We start from the raw sequence: 19,835 nt of genomic DNA on the forward strand, positions 1-19,835 counted from the left end.
TTCTATTAAAGGAAAATGGCATTTAAATAAGTAAACCAACATTAAGTATGTAGGAATGTATGTATGTACATGTGTACATAAACATAAAGGCATACATACAAATGCATATACACATCTGTTTTAAGTACATGTGTATGGATATAAGTACATATATGGAGAGATACATACTATATACCCATACATGTACATATTTAAAGCATACACTTAGATGTGTGTATAAACACGTGTTTGTGTGTATTCATGTACATATATGTATACCTATACATGCATACACTAAGTATTCCAGCGTTGCAAAGGTCTTCATGCAGTTTTAACCTTTGATTACTTCAGTGATATTTTAAAATAATTTAATAATATGTTAATAACTTTAAACTGCACTAAGATTTTTGGAATACTCTATATATACATACAAAACCCTAAGAGTTAGAGAGAATTAATACTGGGTAGGGACAGTAATCAAAAAAGGTTTCATGCTGGAGATGATACTTGATTTGAGCCTTAAAGGAAAGGAAGGATTAAAAGAGACATAAGAAAGAAGGTAGATCCCGTTAAATTTTGAGTTTCTTGGAGACCAGGACAACCTATCTTCCCTCTCTTTTTTCTCCCCCAAATCTCCAGTACTTAATTGGTGTCTGGGACATAGCATGTGCTTAATATGCTTACTGAATGAGGAATTGACAGATCATTCCAGACACAGACATGTTAGACAGCAAATGCTAAGACAGAAATAAAGTACTCAATATTGCCTATGGGGAATATTAAGTAGGCCTGATAAGTAGAAACAAGGAGAAATCAGGTTAAAATAAGTTAATAAAAGGACGTCCTGCCTTTCCTTCCCTCTATCACTTTAAAATACTAGTATAGATAAGTTCAGTGTGATATATGTCAGTTTTGGAAACTCTTGCTCAACAGTTTCCTGTTCTTACCTCAAGGCACTTATGAGAAAACTCCAAGAGTAATAGTACAAGCTAAGAAAGACAACACGAAAAACCCACTCCATCCCAAAACTTGGAACAGTAAAGGAAGCAGTACTATCTGATAGGCTTTTTGTTCAGCAGAGAGAAAGCAGATATTTGCACAAGTCCTAGTAAAGTTCTATGTAAAATAGAAGAGGCCAAAGTGCAGATTGACTTCAATTGGGAAGGACCTAGGACTGAAGGTTTGCAGAGCCCAATGAGCTGTTCAGATGAAAGATGCTGTACAAGTAAAATTATGCAGCAGTTTATGTTTTCAAGTAATACTCCTTATCTTCCTCATGGGGAAATGTTGGAAGAAACAACTAATTAGAGGTGATGCAAATCACTTTGAAAAAAAATTCAGTGTAATGAGAATTGCCACTTCTACAGTATCTTTCATCAGAAGAGCTCCAAACAGCTTCTGTACATTTATATACTCATTAATTCCTAGAATCTCTCTCCTGGTAAATAGAAACTAAAAATGGGCTAACCTCCCTAGCTTCCCCAAAAAATATTGCAAAGAAATTCAGGGATTGCTTGTGGGGTTAACAGGAACCTCACAGGCTTTTCTACCATCACTGTTCAAGAGAGACCAAAATGAATACTGGTCCTACGGATATTCCAGAGGATGTTGGAATAAAAGAAATAATCAGAGAGCACTTGGATATCCCACTAGTATGGTTGAACCATTCTCTATCTGTACTGGAAAATCATAAGCAAATATCAAGAATGCTTGGAATCTTGCCTTGGAAATGAAATGTGATATATTGCCCTGAGACAATTCTGAATTCTTCATCATGCTTCAGGAAGCTCATTATTAGAAAAAACCTTATCATCTTTCAAGATACCATTAGTCTTGGTACTCTTACCTCATCACAGTCTTTTGCCTATCTTATTAAAGAGTGGAACCATGAACTTCCAAACTCCCATGGAACTAACTTGAGGACATGTAATTTCTCACTTGGCAACAATACTCTAGTACAGCTCTGACTTTTCTATCATACCCTTCAAGCCTAAATAATTGGCTTTTCAGCATTCTTTATCTTTTTTTTCCCTGCTATTAAGGCATAAGCTCCTTGAGGGCGGAGACTGAATTCCTAGTTTTGTTTTTTGTATTTTCAGTGCTCAGCATAGTGAATAGTACTTAGGAGATGCTTAATAAATATTTATGGACTACCTACTAGATATGACTAAAAAATATGCAGACCTAAAGGAGATTCATTGATCTTTCTGGACTATACTCCCTAAGGGGAATGGGTCAGTTCCAAGATCCCACCAGGGTTTTTGATTATGTGTGATAAAGTTCCAAGAAAAGGTTACGAATGTAACAGGTCAGAACCAAGGAAAAGAATGCTAAGTTGGCAGTTAGAATGCTCTCTTGTGTTTGCCACTAACTAGTGCGTGACCTTTAGAGGATCATTAAGATTCTCTAGCTCCCAAGTATATCATCTTAATAAATTAAAAGGTTGTTCAAGATGTTCTTTAAAGTTCTTTCTAGCCATAGCACTCTATATAGCTTAATGAGTTCTTTAGAAACCATCGGTACTATGGAAGCAGATCAGATCTAGAGAGTGATTCTTGGGAATGTTAATTATATTAACAGGCATTAGAGGCAATTAAGCATCTAGAATGATGAAAAGAGGTGCTGAGGACTTAGAGTCTTTAAAATATCTATAGGTTTGAGAAAGGAGGTAAGCCACGCTTCCTGTATGGGGTCCACCTCCTGTAATTATTTTAGTATACCAGAGGTTCATACTAAGGAGGGGGAGAGGTTCATGAACTTGTTTTTGTTTTTTGTTTGTTGGTCTGTTTAATATATATTGATAATAGTAGATAAAGTGCAAATTAGTGAATTCAAATTTGGCCTCAGACACTAGCTGTATAACTCTTTGTCTCAGTTTCCTCATCTGTAAAATGAGCTGGAGGAGTAAATAGTAAACCACTCCAATATCTTAGCCAAAAAACAAACAAACAAACAAACAAAAAAATAAATGGAGTCCTAAGGGTCAGAAAGCTGACACCACAATTTTAGAATAAGTGGTTTCCTTTTGAATTTGTATTTTGAAATTTTGTATCTTATGAATTTAAAAAGATTATTCTGTATGGAAATATGTTTTAAAAGATTGCACCTATTTAACCCATATCAGATTGTTTTCTGTCTTGAGGAAGGGAGGAGGTAAAGGATGAAAGGAGGAAAATTTGAAACACAATGTCTTACAAAAATGAATGTTGAAAACTATCTTTGCATGTACTTGAAAAAAAATACTATTAAGAAAAAAAGAAAATGGCAACTATTTTACTGTTTTACAATATCATCTGTATAAAAGTGGAGCTTATTGAATTGAACTCTGAATTCTTCTGGGCTCCTGAGGACAACAATCTGCATATAATATGTGATTGATAAATGTTTCTTGAGATAAATTCAATAGTTGAATTGACTTGCTTTGGATGTGTATATGTAACTAGTACAATATCTAGCATATAATAGGTGCTCAATAAATGCTACTTGAGTTGAAAAAAAAATATTCTGAAAAGGGATCCATAGGCTTCACCAGATAAGGTCAATGATGCAAAATGGATTAAAATACCTTGATTATGCTTCCATCTCTATAAAATGGGACCTACATATTTCCCAAGGTATTTCTTACGCTTCAAAAAAATTTTCAATTCAAAAAAGCATTTTTTAACTATCTAATGTATTCAGGACACTTAATTCAGCATTGTAGACACAAAGATGAAATGAGATACACATGGTACCATTCGTCAAGTAGTTTAAATCAAATATCCTGAGATGATCTCTCTCCTATTCATATGAGCAGTCCTCTACCCATCGGTAATTAATGTGGAACACAACACTGGATCCAGAGACTATGGGACTATGCAACAAAAGGAAGGAAACATGCTAAGTATCTGCCAGCCACTGTTCTAAATGATTTACAAATACTAGCTCATATGATCCCCACAACAACTCTGGAAGGCAAACGCTATTATTAAGTCCATTTACAATAGAAAAAATTAAGTGACTTGTTCAGGGTCATATAATTACTAAGTATTTGAGACTGGATTAGTTGGACTAGGAAAAGACTTATGATACTTTCTGCTAGATCTTGGAATAAGGGCAAATGTGTGTGTGTGCCATGATGCTCTTTGTTCACTTTCTCCCCTAGTCCCTTCCTATTCCTTATCACTAGGAACATTTACCTTCCTAAAAACACAGGAATGGTTGCTAGTGAAGGGATGAATGCTCTAGCTGTCTCTCAACTCACAGGAAACACTCTGCTCCTATCATGGTGACTCTGGAGGGAAGGAGAAACCCTAAGCTACTTATTCTTTCCTCCTGTAGTAGTGAGAATAGTGGAGGCAAACAACTGAGGTGATAGGGTAAGATGTATTGGTACTATGGAGAGAGATGTCAAAAAACTAAGGGAAGAGCACCTGAGCCTCTTAAACCCACTTTCTTGCCATTTGCATTGTTAATAAAGAGAAAGCATAATTTCTGCAGTCCAGGAGTTTACAATCTTATAGATTACAGGGGAAAAATATGTTGTGATCTCTGACTTCCAATTTTCATTCCTTTTTCCCCAAAATGTTTTATTCCAACAAACTTTCCTAGGGATGAGCAGAAAATATAGGAAAGCATAATCATACAGTTTAAATCAGGAAAATAAATTACAAATCAGGTGAAGGCCTTTCAGCCTTGTGAGATTTGGGGAATTATCATGACAGCCCAAATATACAGAGATATGCTTTGTGAAAGAATAGTTTGGCATTGTTTAAAACTACAATAAATGTAAAGGGAACAGTTAGCTAGATATGTTAAAGTCTTTGCACTCTTCAGCCCAATAGAATTAATTTCAAAGCAAATTAGCTCAAGAATTAGGACTGAGTAGCCATTTTCTGTTTAGTCATGTACAACTCTACATGACCCCATTTGGGATTTTCTTGGCAGAGATACTGGAGTAGTTTGCAATTTTTTTTCTGCAGTTCATTTTACAGATGAAGAAATCGAGGTAAACAAGATTAAATGATTTTCATGAAGTCACACACAAAAAAAGTATCTGAGGCCAGATTTCAACACAGAAAGATGCATTTTCCTAACTCTGAGACCAGCACTCTATCAACTCTGCCATCCAACTGCTCCTTAAGACCTTAAGAAGCCTTCAGAAAGCACTAAAAAAGTAAGCTTTGTTTGTTTTTGATGCCCAAAACAAGCGTGAAAAAATAGATTTGGGACAAATATAACGAAAGGCAACTTTAATTTGAGAGATAATAGGAAAAGACAAAAATTCGGGCTTATTATGAGAGATCTCTCCTGGGAAGACTGCAACCTTGGAAGGCATGTGTAAGCAGGATTTGGGGAAAGAATGAGAAAGAAAGTCACCCCAGCATGCTAATGACTGGAAGTGCTGTTAGCCCCCCCGTAAATCTGGTGCACTAGGATCGAGCCCTGATTGCTCTGTCCTAGAGCTCTGCTTGGAAGATATGTAGGCATTCAGAAAAATATTCATTGTAAGTGAGAGGCTGGCTATATAGTAATATCTGTGACACTCTTTAGTGGATATTCATCAGAACGTGGCAGTTCACAAACCTGTAAGTCTTTAGGTGGTATTTGCGATCTCTGATCATGTGAGGTGCTCGGGAGAGGATAGCATTTCGTAAAATTTTCCCAGCTCTGAGGATCTTCTCTGAAGGGACCTAGATTTTAATTAAGTGGGCAGAGAAATGAACAATGGGAAAGAAAAAAAGGAGATTAAAGACAGGAAATTGAACAAATTCAAAAGTTGCTTTCAAATCTGATCTCTTGGCTTTCTTTCAAGTGAAAGCCACCCATATACTTACAATGTCCATCTGGACAGCACATAATAATAAATATATATGAGAGAGATGCCCTGGATATTTTAACAAGTACAATGATCTTTTCCTCACATATTATTTGACAAACACCTAACTTATATTTACTTTAAATCTTAGACCTTTTAGCTACACAACCCACCTACATTCCATTACCTGAGTAATGGTTTTAGCAGGACGAAGAGGAACGTGAGGTTCTATGAGGGGTGTCTGAAAAATAAAATGTCAAGCAAAAGAAATTTTTAAAAAGTTAATTAAAAATAATTATGGGTTGGGAGACAGCAAGAAATAGCAATTTCACTAAAACTAAAGAGTTTAATAAGATTAAAAAAAATATAACAGTCTGAGATAAATTCTGCCTGGGAAATATGCATGCTGTGGGCATTCAAAGGGCAAAATTAGAGTATTTTATTTGCCAAGATTTAAATAGAAATCATATAAAACATGGAGAACCAAACAAACAAGAATGATTGGATGTTGGTGTGCTTAAAGTAATGGCAATGAATGCCCACTCAGAACATGGCAAACATCAAAGTAGAATAAAAAGAAAAACAAGATAAACATAAAAAGAGATTAAAATGCCAAGCCCCAGAGAAATAAATATTGATGGTTTGGGGAGAAAAAGCAATTTCCTTCTCTTTCTAGAAATTCAGATTTCTAGAAACAGAGAATTTTTATGAAGCTTCTCAAGGGATATGAGTCCTTAATTCCTAGCCACTGGAACAGCTCTGATAATAATACTATCCCAAATATACACAATACAATTTTCGGAGCATTTTTTTCTCTTAGTTAATCTTCAGACTGAGGTATCCAGAATAGATACTATTATTACTATTTTACAGTTGAAAACAAAAACAAAAACAAAAACGCAGGCTCTCAAAGGTTAAGTGAAAGCTGAGATTAGAACCCAGACCTTCAGATTTTTAACACAAAGCTCATATCACTACCTTCTGCCATCTAATCAAAGAACAGCAGAGGAAAGTATTGTAAGTAAAAAGTTCATCAAAAGCCTATCAGCTCAGTCCTATGTCTGCTCCTTCCAGAAGGAGATAAAACACTAGCAATTAAGTTTCATTCAAAAAAATTATCTCTTACAGCAAAGCTACAATTGGAAATCATTAAAATGAAAATAAATTGGTAAGCCTTTCTCCAAAGCCCAGCAAGAGACATATGTTATCAGTGGAAGGGAAATAAAGGTCATGATGAGTTATAAATGCATCAGGGGTAGCTTTCCATAGACATATACACCAGTAAATTTTTTGTATGCTGATCCAGCATTAGTAAGCTCAAGGGGAAGAAAAATGAGGAATATAAGGAGAAAACAGAGATCAAGGTCAAAGATTTATTTGAAATGGTTGACTTTCCATTTAACTTATTTATTTTAAAAATTTCGTCACTGTGTTAACATGCCCTTATGTAGCCTATGATCTGAAAGCCAGCTGTTCAAAAAATCCAATTCAATAAACATTAAGTTTACTACTGGTTGTGAAGTTGTGTTTTAAATAAGTAAGGGCTAAGAATATAAAAAAGAAAAGTAACAGTCTCTGCCCTCAAAGAGCTTACAATCTAACTAGTACAAGAGATAAGACATAAACATAAATATAACAATACTATAAGAACAATAACCAATATTTTATGTAGCATTCTGTTTTACTCCCATTATTACCCCCATTATACACATTATGAAATAGATAATATTATCAACCTTCTTTTACATATGGGGAAACTAAATCTGAGAAAGGTTAAAGATCACATAGTTGTTAAATGTTTGAGGTAGGATTTAAACTCAGGGTTTCCTAACTTCAAAGCCAATATTCTATCCACTAAGCTGTCTAACACATCAGAAAATGTTATGGGACAGACTTTATCAGAATGCCTTGAAAGATTAAAGGTTTCTGGTTAAAGAGATCAGTGAAAGTTTCATGGAGAAGGTAGCTTCTGAGATGGACAACAAAGATTCTTTAGAGACAGAAATTTAGGAGGAGGCAGGAAAGGACAGTGTCAATTCCAGGCATATGAAAATATATGGAAGTGGAAAACAAGACAGAAAATGGAAAGTGGAAGACAAATGGTCCTGTTTGCCCAGAGTATGATATGCCTGAAGGAAATTATGAGAAAAGTAGGTTATACCGAAGTAGACTTAGGATAGAAGTTAATGAGAGTTTTTAGCAGGGAAGTTACTTGACTAGATCTATGCATTTGGAAGCTTTTTTCTTTTTGGTATCAGTGTGACTCATGGATTGGAGAGGAGAGGGACCAGAGAAAGAGATATGAATTAACGAACTATTAAAATAATTTAATAAGAGGAAATAAGAGCCTAAACTAGGGTTGTTGCAGTGGGACAGGAATAGTAATTATCATTAGAGATAATACCAAGGCAGAATAAGCAGGGTTTGATAAATGATTGGCCATGAAGGGAATAGAAGCATGGTTGACAAGAAATTAATCAATCAACTTATAAGCATCTATGAGATGCAAGATACTGTATTAGGTTGTAGAGATAAAAAGGCAAAAATGAAAAAAAAATCATAGCTCTTGGAGTTTATCAGGGGAAATAGCACATGCATTTATATAAAAAATATTTTTAAAAATACAAGGTAATTTGGGAGGGAGGAGGATGAGAGCAAGAAGGATCTGGAAGGTTTCATGTAGAAAAGAAGGTGATGCTTGAGCCAACTTTTTAAAAGAAATTAATTGCTACAATCTGTGTAGATAAGGAGTAAGAGCATTTCAAGCATGAGAGGAGGCTGGTATGAAGGCATGGGAGATAGGAGAAGGAATGGAATGTATGAATAGAACATGAAGGACAAACTGGTAAAGAGCATATTAAGAATAATGTATAATAAATCTGGAAATGTAAATTGGAACCTGGATTGTAAAGGGTTTTAAGTGTCAAAGAGAGGGAACAATTGGAAAGTTGGGGAAAAGGGCAAGTTTTAGAGGAAAGAGGAAAAGTGAAGAGTTCAGTTTTGAACACATTGAGTTTGACACTGGACATTCAAGTGAAAATGTCCAGCAGTGTGGAAAAGTCCTTATTGGGTCAATCAGTGCTAAATAACTCTCTTGCCCTCAGAGATCTCTGGGTAAGAATAATTGCTGCTTTTTAAAAAGAAAATAAATAACTTTGTTAGATAACCACAGCTGTCTATCCTTAGTACACCAATGTCCAAAGCCAGTTTTTACAAATCCCCTCCGTGCTGACTCTTCCTCCCACTTTTAAGAGTTTCAAGGAAAAAAATGCCCTTTCGCCCTCTATATTTAAAGATTTTATTATAGCATTCTTATCGTAGCACAGCAGCATGCCTGAAGAGTCCACAAGAGGGACTGTGGAATTAGAACATGTTCCTAGGCAACTATAGGATAAATTAGAAATATATTTCTTTTTTTCTAAAGGGCAGCTGGGCATTTTGATTACAACCACTGAGATTACGAGAATGTTTTAATTATTGAGATTATGAGAGTGTTTTAATTAAGTGTTTTTTCAGAAGTATAAAGAAGCTGTATCTAGTTACGAGAGTCATAACTAGGAATTCTGGCACGAAAGGCAAATTTGGAGAGGAGCAGAAGAGGAACTTTGCAGATACCTCAGGACAGAGAACCCAGGAGGCTTCCCCAGATAGAGACTCTAAGATACTACTTCTGGAAATATTGCTAAAAGATGTAAGGAGGGAACAACTATGAAAGCTCACATCAGGGGATAAAAGGTTTAAGCATCCCACTTCAACCAGTAATGAATTAATGTCAGTGAATCAACAAGCATTTATTAGACACTTACTGTTTTCCCTTCTATACACAGCTCAAATCAGACCTTCTAGTGGAAACCTTTTTCAGTGTCCCTCTCCCAAATGACTAGTGCCTTCCCTTCACTTTCCTTACCTTTTTTTATATTTTGAACGTACATAGTTTTTTACATGTTATCTCCATTAGAATATGAGCTTCCTGAGGACAGGAAGCCTTTCTTCATATCTTCAGCATTCACTAACACATAATCAATGTTTAATAAATGCTGGCTGAGTGACCAACAACCAAATGGGAGCAAAAATGCTCTGGATCATTTGTAGATGGTGCAGCCTTAATATAAAGCATATAATCTGCACTATAAAGTTAGTACGTTGTGTTGCATATACCTATAGTTTCTGAGAACTCCAAAGAGCAAAAAAGTCCCAAGAGCAGGTGTTCAAAAGGTAAGTTCCAACATGCTGTCAAGTTCTTCATTCCTTTGATAGCATCATAGTTTCTTAAAGAGAAAACATCAAAGGGTACTTTCAAGCGTGGTAGTCCTGGGCACCAGTATTGCCCGCATGGGAGCCTGGACTAGCTGCTGGGAGCCAGCTGTCTCAGCATCCTTTGACTCTAAGCTTTTATTCTCAGGGTCACTTGCCAGTGGGGCATGATCTGTTGGGCTTCTCAACAGAACTGCATAGAAATCCTCCTGGCCTATCAATTTTTTTTTTTTGCCTTAATCTTACAAATGCATCATCATCAAAATCAAGCCCATACACCAGCTTGGTCTGAACCTGACCCTTTTTTGTCACTTGAAATAGCAAAGCACTTGGATTCATAATAAAAATAGGTCACATCTATAAAATACTTTAAAGTTTATAAAGCATTTCTACTTTCCCTGTGAGTTAGGTGGCATGTTATTTTCCTCACTGTAGAGTTGGATGAACTAATGCTTAAGAGGGGTCAAGTGACTTGTCCAAGATTATACAGTTAGTAAGTGGCAAAGCTGGCACTTGAGCCCGGGTTCTTCTGACTAGCAGGTCCAGTGATCTTTCCCATGTCAGCATCCCATGCTGACACAGAACATAAGAAATGAAAGGGAACTTAATGATGGCCTAGTGCAATGCTCTCATTTTTTTTTCCCTATCGAGGAGGGAAGTGTCAAGTTCATACTATGAGTTAATAGTAGAGAGGGAACTAGAATCTAGGTCTCCTGACCTTTGATCATTATAACAAGGATTGATGATCTTCTTGCAGTGACTGAGAAAAAAATATAGGGGAGCCTAAGTCATATAAGGAGAGAAAAAAGATGTGGTATGCACTTATATCCCAACCCAGTCTTTCCATTCCTGTTGTCATGACAGTCTCAGTTTTGTGACATACAAATATATGTCATTCTTTGTGATCTATTTAATCAATCAATTGAAAACATTTAATAATAAGAATTGACTGACTATGTACCAGATATTTTGCTAAGTACTGGGGATACAAAAAGAGGCCAAAAAAAATACATACATATATATATATATATATATATATATATATATATATATATATATATATATATATATATATATATATATATAAAGAGAGAGAGAGAGTGAGAGAGAGAGAGAGAGATAGTCCCTGTCCTCAGAGACCTTACAACCTAATGGGGAAGACGAGATATGAGCAAACATTACAACATGATAAATGTGGAAATATGTTTAGAAGAATTGCACATGTTTAACCTATATTTGATTACTTGCTGTCTAGTGCTGGAGAGTGGGAGGAAAGGAGGAAGAAAATTTTGGAACACGGGGTTTTTTCAAGGGTGAATGTTGAAAACTGTCTTTGCGTGTATTTTGAAAATAAAAGGTTATTATTAAAAATTAAAATAAAATAACAGAAAAAAGATAAGCAAACATATCAAAGCAAGCTATCTACAAATAAATAGGAAATAATTAACTGAGGAAAATCGCTAGAACTGATTCTTTTTGAAGATGGTATTTCAATTGCGTCTTAAAGGAAGCCAGGGAGGTCAGTAATGAGAGCAGAGGATAGAGGATGTTCCAGGCATGAGGGATGGCCAAAAAGATTGCTGGGAGGCTATTTGTGGAACAGCCAGGAAGTCATCATCATTGGAGTAAAAAGTAGGTGTCAGGCAGAAAGATATAACAAAACTGAAATGGTAGAAGGGGGTTAGATTATGAAGGGCTTTGAATGCCAAGCAGAGCATGTTATATTTATTCCCAGAGGCAATAGGGAGCCACTGAAGTTTATTGAGAAGGGAAAAATCACTTCAGTGGCTGATTGAAGGAATAGGTTGAAATGGACACAAACAGAGGCAGGGTGATAAACCAGCAGCTTATTGTCATAGAGCAAGGAGGGCCTGTGCTAGAATGGTGACAGTGTCAGAAGAGAGGAAAAGGAAAAATTTTGGAAATATTACAAAGATGGAATGGACAGGCCTTGGCAATTTGAATATGGAGGATGAGAGGCAGTGAGGAGTCCAGGATGATACCTAGGCTGTGAACCTGAGTGACCAGGAAGATAAGTTACCTTCCACAGTAACGGAGAAGGTGGGAATAAAGGAAGACTTGGGGAAAAGATAGTAAGTTGTGTCTTAGATATATTGAATTAAGATATCTATTGGTCCTCCATTTTGAGATGTCTGAAAAGTAATTGGAAATTCAAGATTAGAGACTATCAGAGGACAGGAAAGATAGATTTAAGAATTACCATAGAGATGGTAATTGAGTCTATAGAAGTAGATGTGTGGCTGCTGATGAGTTAGCAGAGAGGAAAAACGGGAAGCAAAATGCAATTGCGTCTTGTTATCCTGGATCCTACAAGAACAGACTAACATACTAACTGGTAGTCATCTGCTTTCATAAAGTAGCTGGTGTTAAAAGGCTATCAAGTACTTTTATTAAGACACAAGTGGTCAGCTATCAACAGGTAGAATGGTGTGTTCAATAAGGAAGAAAGGAGAAGAAAGGAAGGAAGTAAACATAGGACCTACTATGTGTAAGGAACAACCCCAAGTCCTTTTTGCAAATATTATCTCATTTTATCCTCACAACAATGCTGCAAGATAGGTGTTATTATTATCTCCATTTTATAGTTGATAAAAGTGAGGCCAAAAGAAATTAAATGATTTTCCCATTATTATTCAGATAGTATGAATTTGAGGCAGAATGCATATAGAAAGCCTATCTCATGTTATCTCCCTTCTTCCTACTCACTCAGCCATCAACCTAGCAGCATCTTCATCACTTCTAGAATTAACTATTGTAATAACCTTTTCTTTGATCTCTCTATTTCTAATCATCCAGTCCATCCTGCGTTCAGGCACCAAAATTATTTCCCTAAAGCACAGGTCTAACCCTCTCACCTTCCTATTTCACAAACTCCAGTGGCTCCTTATTATCTGAATAATCAAATATGAAACCTTCTGCCTGATATTTAAGCCCCTTCCCAAACTCGGACATTTATGGTCTGGGTATTCTTTATTTCCTTTCATATACTCAACAATCTAGCTACATTGGCTACTTGCTATCCTTCCTATACAATACTTCTTGTCCTGACTCTATCATTGCACTGTCTGTGCCCTATGTCTGAGATGTCCCCCTTCACTTTGGCTCTCTAGGTTTTCCCATCTCCCTTGAAGACTTAGATCAAATCCCATTTTCTACAGGAGACTTTTCATGTTCCCAGTCCCTCCAGCCTTCCCTCTGAGAGTAGTATCCTTCTATACAGTAAAGATCTTTTATATTCATAATGGCTTTTATCCATTCTCTTTGACTACTTTTGGGATCATATTTTCATGACAAATTTTTTTTTGTTTCTTTAATATTCATTTTGATTAGGAAGGTGAATATGTCCCTTAACACACTGAGGATAACAATGTGACTTTCCTCTCTATCTGTGCATGAAAGAAACAAAATAAAATCCTTTTAATACAAGAAAATGTTCACAAATACCCTTTTGAAGCCTCAAATTATGAGCATAAAATAGATGGGAATTCTCAATTTGTGGCATGATAATGGCAATTAAGTATAAAAATTCACAAATTAGTTCAAGTCATTTACTATTTATTAAGTCCTCACAATGTGCTGTTTTTCTTTTGTTTTTGTGTCTCTGGTGTCTAACATGTGTCTAATAAATGTTTATTGAATGAATAAATAAATTCCCAACATGGCACTAGGAGCTATGGACTATAAAAAAAACCATATGCTTCAGTGTGTGGCTTGAAGGCACTTAATATTAATGTATACATAATTGTGTTATGTCAACCATAGCACAGTTGGAAAGACATACAAAACAAACAATCTAGGATCAAAATGTGATAAAAGGTAAAGAAAGTGAGAGATCTTTGTTCACCAGCACAGTTGAGGAGCTGTACTTAGAGGAAGAAAGATTTAAACTATGTGACCCTCAGTGGTATCCACACTTTCAAGCTATGATCCTATGATCTTTAAGAGTGAGGTTCCCTTAGGCACTACAATAAATTAAGATTATTTGGCAGAGTAAGTGGGTGGTGCAAGGGAGGGGTATGTGAATAAGGGAACAGGAATGGTAATGAGTATAGTGTGTATTTATTGGGCTAAGAGAAAAGAGTAGTGAAAAAATTTCACTATTGGGATAGAGTTTTCTTAGAGTAATGACAGATAAGATTTAATGATAATGGGGACAGATTATGAATGCTTTGAATGCACAGAGGAGGGGATTTTTTTTTTTTCTGAAGAGGATCACTATCATAGAAAAGGAAAAAAAAATCAACAAATGGCTTATGTAAGTAAAAATTTAATTTACAAGAGAAATATTGAACATTTTACTTATCTGCCTTTAAAGAGATAAAGAAAAAAACTGGACAAAATGGATGGAGGGGTCTTTCATATTTATATCTAAAGGGAAAATTCTTAACAAAACAAGGGATAGTAGAGATTACAGGGGGGGAAAAAACATGATTTTGATTATATGAAATTGAAATTTTTCATATAAACAAAAGCAATTCAACTAGAGAAGAAAAACTGAAAGGGAAAAAAATCAATTAAATCAACTAAATGATAAAGTTCCAATCATGGTATGATGGGATTATAGATTTTTGAGCTGGAAGAAACATTAAAGGTCCTCTAGTCCAATCCTGTCATTTTACAATTAAGGAAACTGAGTTTCAAAGAAGTTAAATTATTTACGCAAGATCACCAAGGTAGTAAGTAATGCAGGAAGTATTTGAATCCAAGATATCTAGATCCAAATTCAGAACTCTAACTATGCTACACTGCTTCATAAATATGCACAATATCCAATATATCCAAGATATATTAGGAACTAATACAAATATATAGAGCCAACTACTGGTGAGCAAGCACAAGCTGAATCATGTTGGCTCTCCAGAGCCAATCACTAAATTTTTATTGTTATTGTTTACACTTCAGAAACTGGAAAATGCTATAATTCAGAAGACTGGGTAATTCAATGGATAGAGTGCTAGGCCTGGTGTCAGGTTCAAATTTTGCCTGAGACATTTATAAGCTGTGTGACCCTGAAAAAGCCAATTAATCCTGTTTGCTTTAATCCACTGGAGAAAGAAATTGTGAAACACTCCATATCTTTGCCAAGAAAACCTCATGGTTAGTATTGGCATACCAGGATCTACAAGGTCATGAAGAGTCAGACATGACTGAATAATAATTCATGATTTGCTTTTTATTGTCTTACTGTTTATCCTGACTAAATAAAGTAAAAGACAAAATGTTAATAATACAGATTAAGCTTAAAATGTGTCTTATATATGATTTTCTGAGAATTAAATGTTTACCAACAAACCACTGGCACTACATAGCCAAAGAATATAAACAAACACTTCTCAGTAGAAATATTGCAAACTATTGACAACCTTATGAAACATTTTTTTCAAATTATTAATGATAAAATAAATGAAAATTAAAATAACTCTGAGGTTTTACCTTCCATCTAGAACTTTGATAAAAATTACTGAAGATAAGAATAGTCAAAGCTAGAGGGTAAATGAAAAGACAGGAATATTGATGTACTGTAAGTAGGATGAAAATTGTTTTATTATAGAAAACAATTTGGAATTATGCTAAAATAATTGACTGAAACATCTATATTCTTTGATCCAGATGTTTCATTGCTAAACATACACTTCAAAGACATCAAAGACAGAAAGAAGGATCCCATATGTAATAAATATTCAGAGTAGCCCTGCTACTTTTTTTGTGGTAGCAAAAAGCAAGAAACAATGTTGATGATTAGTAAATTGTGAGAAGTATATATTCAAAAATAAATGTGGTGTCAAAAGAAAAGACAATAAAAAAGATAAAAACCAATACTAAGATAATAAAAAGTAAGATTATCCAATGAATGTAATAGATAAAAAAAACTTAAATTTTTATATTATAGCAAAACATGAAAGTTGAGAATAGAGATATAAAAATAATCTCAATATTTGTCAGTCTTTCAACACAAAAATCTAGCTTGTTTAATAATAATATTCTTTTTTTGGAGGGTAAAAATTTTGACCTATACATTTTAAAAAGTTTTCCATGATTAAAATATATTAGGGGAAGTATTTAAAATTTCTGCCTAAATATTTAAAGTAATTCATTTTTGAATTAAAAACATCTCAACAGAGAGTGAACTTAATTAATTTAAATTAATATATTTTGCTTTACAGAGGGAGAAATAACCTTCTTAATCTTTCTCAGTATCACCTCAAAAGCATCAAATATGTAAGTTGCATTTTTGTAATGATAGGCAACAGACAAGTCTCTTGTTATCGGTCTCATTGGAACATATGAAATTTAGCTAAGGGCTAGGTTTTCAAATTTTCCGCTCCAGCTTCAACTATTGATACAAACCTTATCTTATAAATTTGCTTTTTTTTCCTTCATAAAAGAAAACTTTTTACTAGTAAAAGGTGGACTAATATTTGACAGATTTCTCAAGGTGGTAACAACTGCTCTGCATTCCAGAATTTAGTCTAATTAAATCCACAGATCCAAAAACTTTTTGGAATGCATGGTATTAGACCTAGGGAGGAACCTAGCAGAATAATCCTTGCCCAAGCAATATTCCTCAGAGAATCAACAATACCATGGATTTTCTTCTCCCACCTCTTTTTTTTTTTCTTCAGAGTTTGATTCTATTCAAATTGAATCTTTCTGATGATATTAAGAAAAAATGTTCTATAAAATATCATCTATTATACAATCTTCTCAAAAGATCATCCATGGTTATGGAAGGGGAAATATCTCTGGTAGGTCCTAATGTCAATTCTAATCCTTTATTTTTAGTTCTCTACAATCTAGAAGAGCTTTCCACCACCTACCATACTCTAATTATACAGCTTGGGAGCCATGATTCCTTTCTAGAGATTCATCATATTTCCCTAGTTGGTATGATCCATTTGGCCAATGATCTTTCCTTCCATGGTACATAATAATGTAGTATCTCAAAAGAATTAATTTCTAACTGTTTTGACCCATGTTTTCATACAATGGGGCTAACCTGCCAAAACACAATATTAAAGTTGCATTTAAGTTATAAGGTTTTGGAGTGAACAACTGAGCAAGTTACCCAAGCTATTTTGTAAATACAGGTGCCTAATTGGGCACAGAATTATCTTCTCACACCTGTGGTTTTTATACAAACAAATCATATCCTAGAAATAACTATGTATTCAAAATGTGCAGCTATACAGTTTAGAGGCTCAATGAAGAACCCAATTCAAACATTACTCCACTCCCTTCCCCAATAGTCCCACCCCCATCACACACACACACAGACACACACACACAGACACACACACACACACACACACACACACACACACACACAAGGTGCCTCTAACACTGAAATAGGAATTTGCAATCCTGCCTTTCTCAATGGTATTAATTGCTATACTCATCTAGGTAAAGAGTACCTAAAAATACAAACCTCTTGGTGATGGTAGAAGGTGGGGATATATAAGGCAATATATGAATTTATATCAAGGTGCTTATATTCAACACTCATTTACAAAAGCATCAATTTCATAACTAACAATCCTCACAAGGCATAACTTGGAAATGCATGAGGTATCTGAATATCTTTCTTTGGTCACCAACTTTAACAAGATGGCAGCTTGGATAAGGAATAGACTAGAAAACAATTATCAAAAAAGAGTCCATATTGGACAAAATTGCTGGACAATTTGGATTAGGTCAGAGACATTCAACACATCAGGATGCTTATTTATAATGAGTAGCAAAAAGCAGAAGCCTCTGTTTACTCAGCATGCAAAGAATGTTGTACAGTAAAATGCTGCAGCAGAACTACATGACAGATGGAGTCACATAGGTCAACAGTAATATATAAATGAGGGGCAGCTTATTATATGAAGAAACTTTGTGCAGATCCCACAAAAAGAATAACAGATAATAGATGACCACCTGACAACAAACTAGATCCAAAGGGATCAGAAATAGCCAACCAGAGAGTAAAAAACTAGGTGGGAGAAGTCAATAGTCTAGTTGTTTGGATAGAATAAAAATGCTAAGGACGAGACAGTTCTGATATATGGTGGGTTTCTACTCTCACTAAGTTGAGCAGTGATAGATCTGAATATGAATGTGAATAATCTTAACACAGTCAAGCAAGTGTTTTGCAATGCATACCATGTATACTTAAAAAAACAACAACAACACATAAATGTCTTCACTTTTAGCATAAAATGAGTCAACAATTACCAAAAATGATACTTCACTACAACTGTCAAAAGGAAAAAGAACATTGAGACAGGGCACCAGTGTACAAAAGCCTAGAACATAGCTAATGATGCCTTATTTTCCTGTCATTTTTCTATTTCTCAGCTACCATATAACATTGACTAGAAATACACTGAATAGCTTGAATGACTAAAATGCTTCCCAGACACTAAACCTATTGATATCATGGAGATATTATAAAAGAAACAGGATTATTATAGGAAGCAGAGGCAGCATAATGTAGTGAATAGAATGCTGGATTTGGAATCAGAAAAAACTGTCTTCAAATGTCCCTTCACTGAAGTACTAGTTGTGTGACCCTGGGCAAATGACTTAACCTTTAAGCAAGAGAATAATACTGGAATTTACCTCATAGGCTGTTGTTGTAAGGATCCAGTGAAAAAAAATAAATATAAAGCACTTTGCCAGGCTTAAAATACTATATACAGAACTGTTACTGTTTCCAGCTGAGAAGGGACAAAGAGAGTCAAACTTCACATCAATTCTTAATAAGTAATTATTCTGTCTTATTCTGCTCCTGTGCTCAATATTGTGCTAAAGACAATAGGCAAAACAGAAGCTTAAAATAGAGTTTTATGGTCTTTGTCTACCCTTACTAAGTTTTCAATGGGTCAGAGAGAAAAAATTATACCCTTGACCAACAGAAGATTGTATATTGCTTTTCTCTTTTATTATTAATATTATTATTAAAGCTTTTTATTTACAAAGCATATGCATGGGTATTTTTCCAACATTGATCCTTACATAACCTTTCATGGCAAATTTTCCCCTCCTTCCCTCCACCCCCTCCCCTATCTGGCAGGTAGACTAATACATGTTAAATATGTTGAAATACATGTTAGATCCAAAATATGTATAAATATTTGTATAGTTATTTTGTTACACAAGAAAAATCAGATCAAGAAGAAAGAAAAAGAAAAACTGAGAAAGAAAACAAAATGCAAGCAAATAACAACAGAGAGAGTGAGAATGCTCTGTTGTGTTCCACACTCTGGTCCCATGGTTCTCCCTTTAGGTGTAAATGGCTCTCCACCACTGCACAAGTGGAACTGATTTGAATCAAGAAGATTGTATATTGCTAAATAATTATAAACTTCCTTCAAAAGAGAAGGATATTAGTGAGAACTGGAAGAGTCTTTATAAAGGATGACTTTATGAAGAAATGAAACTTGAGTTGGACTAGGATGCATTTAATTAAGCTAGGTAGAAGGCATTCTAGTAAAACCTTATCAAGATGCTTAAATTATTAGAAATAGACCATGTGGATGAGGTAGATCATTGAAATAGGATGTAGTAGGAAAGATAGACTGAGAAAGCAGATTATTGAAAATTTTAGAGGTTACACGAGGAATCAACAACAAAAAGAAGCCTTTGTAATTAAGTAGGGGACATTACAAAAATAATGCCTTAAGTTTAACAGGGATTGAGAGATAATTTTTGGTTTAGTGTTGAATTTTTCACTTAATAAAAACAATTATTTTTTCAATTAATGTTGAGATGAGTCAAAGAAAATGTCAAAAGAGATGAT

The 19,835-nt window shown here is 34.8% G+C and overlaps 1 protein-coding gene across 15 annotated transcripts in view; it reads right to left on the minus strand.

Annotated features, from left to right (window-relative positions):
- Positions 1-19,835, minus strand: part of RAPGEF4 (Rap guanine nucleotide exchange factor 4) — a 336,971-nt gene that overhangs the window by 115,679 nt on the left and 201,457 nt on the right. For 13 of the 15 annotated variants that reach the window (XM_074303098.1, XM_074303099.1, XM_074303106.1 and 10 more), the window contains 2 exons: positions 5,964-6,017; positions 5,545-5,651 (listed from right to left, as the gene is read on the minus strand). In XM_074303098.1, the coding sequence (XP_074159199.1) occupies positions 5,545-5,651; positions 5,964-6,017 (161 nt within the window). The remainder of the gene's footprint in view (positions 1-5,544; positions 5,652-5,963; positions 6,018-19,835) is intronic. The other 2 variants (XM_074303100.1, XM_074303113.1) reach the window with 1 other exon arrangement.

This window comes from Sminthopsis crassicaudata, chromosome 3, assembly GCF_048593235.1.
Source record: "Sminthopsis crassicaudata isolate SCR6 chromosome 3, ASM4859323v1, whole genome shotgun sequence".
Taxonomy (NCBI): Eukaryota; Metazoa; Chordata; class Mammalia; order Dasyuromorphia; family Dasyuridae; genus Sminthopsis; species Sminthopsis crassicaudata.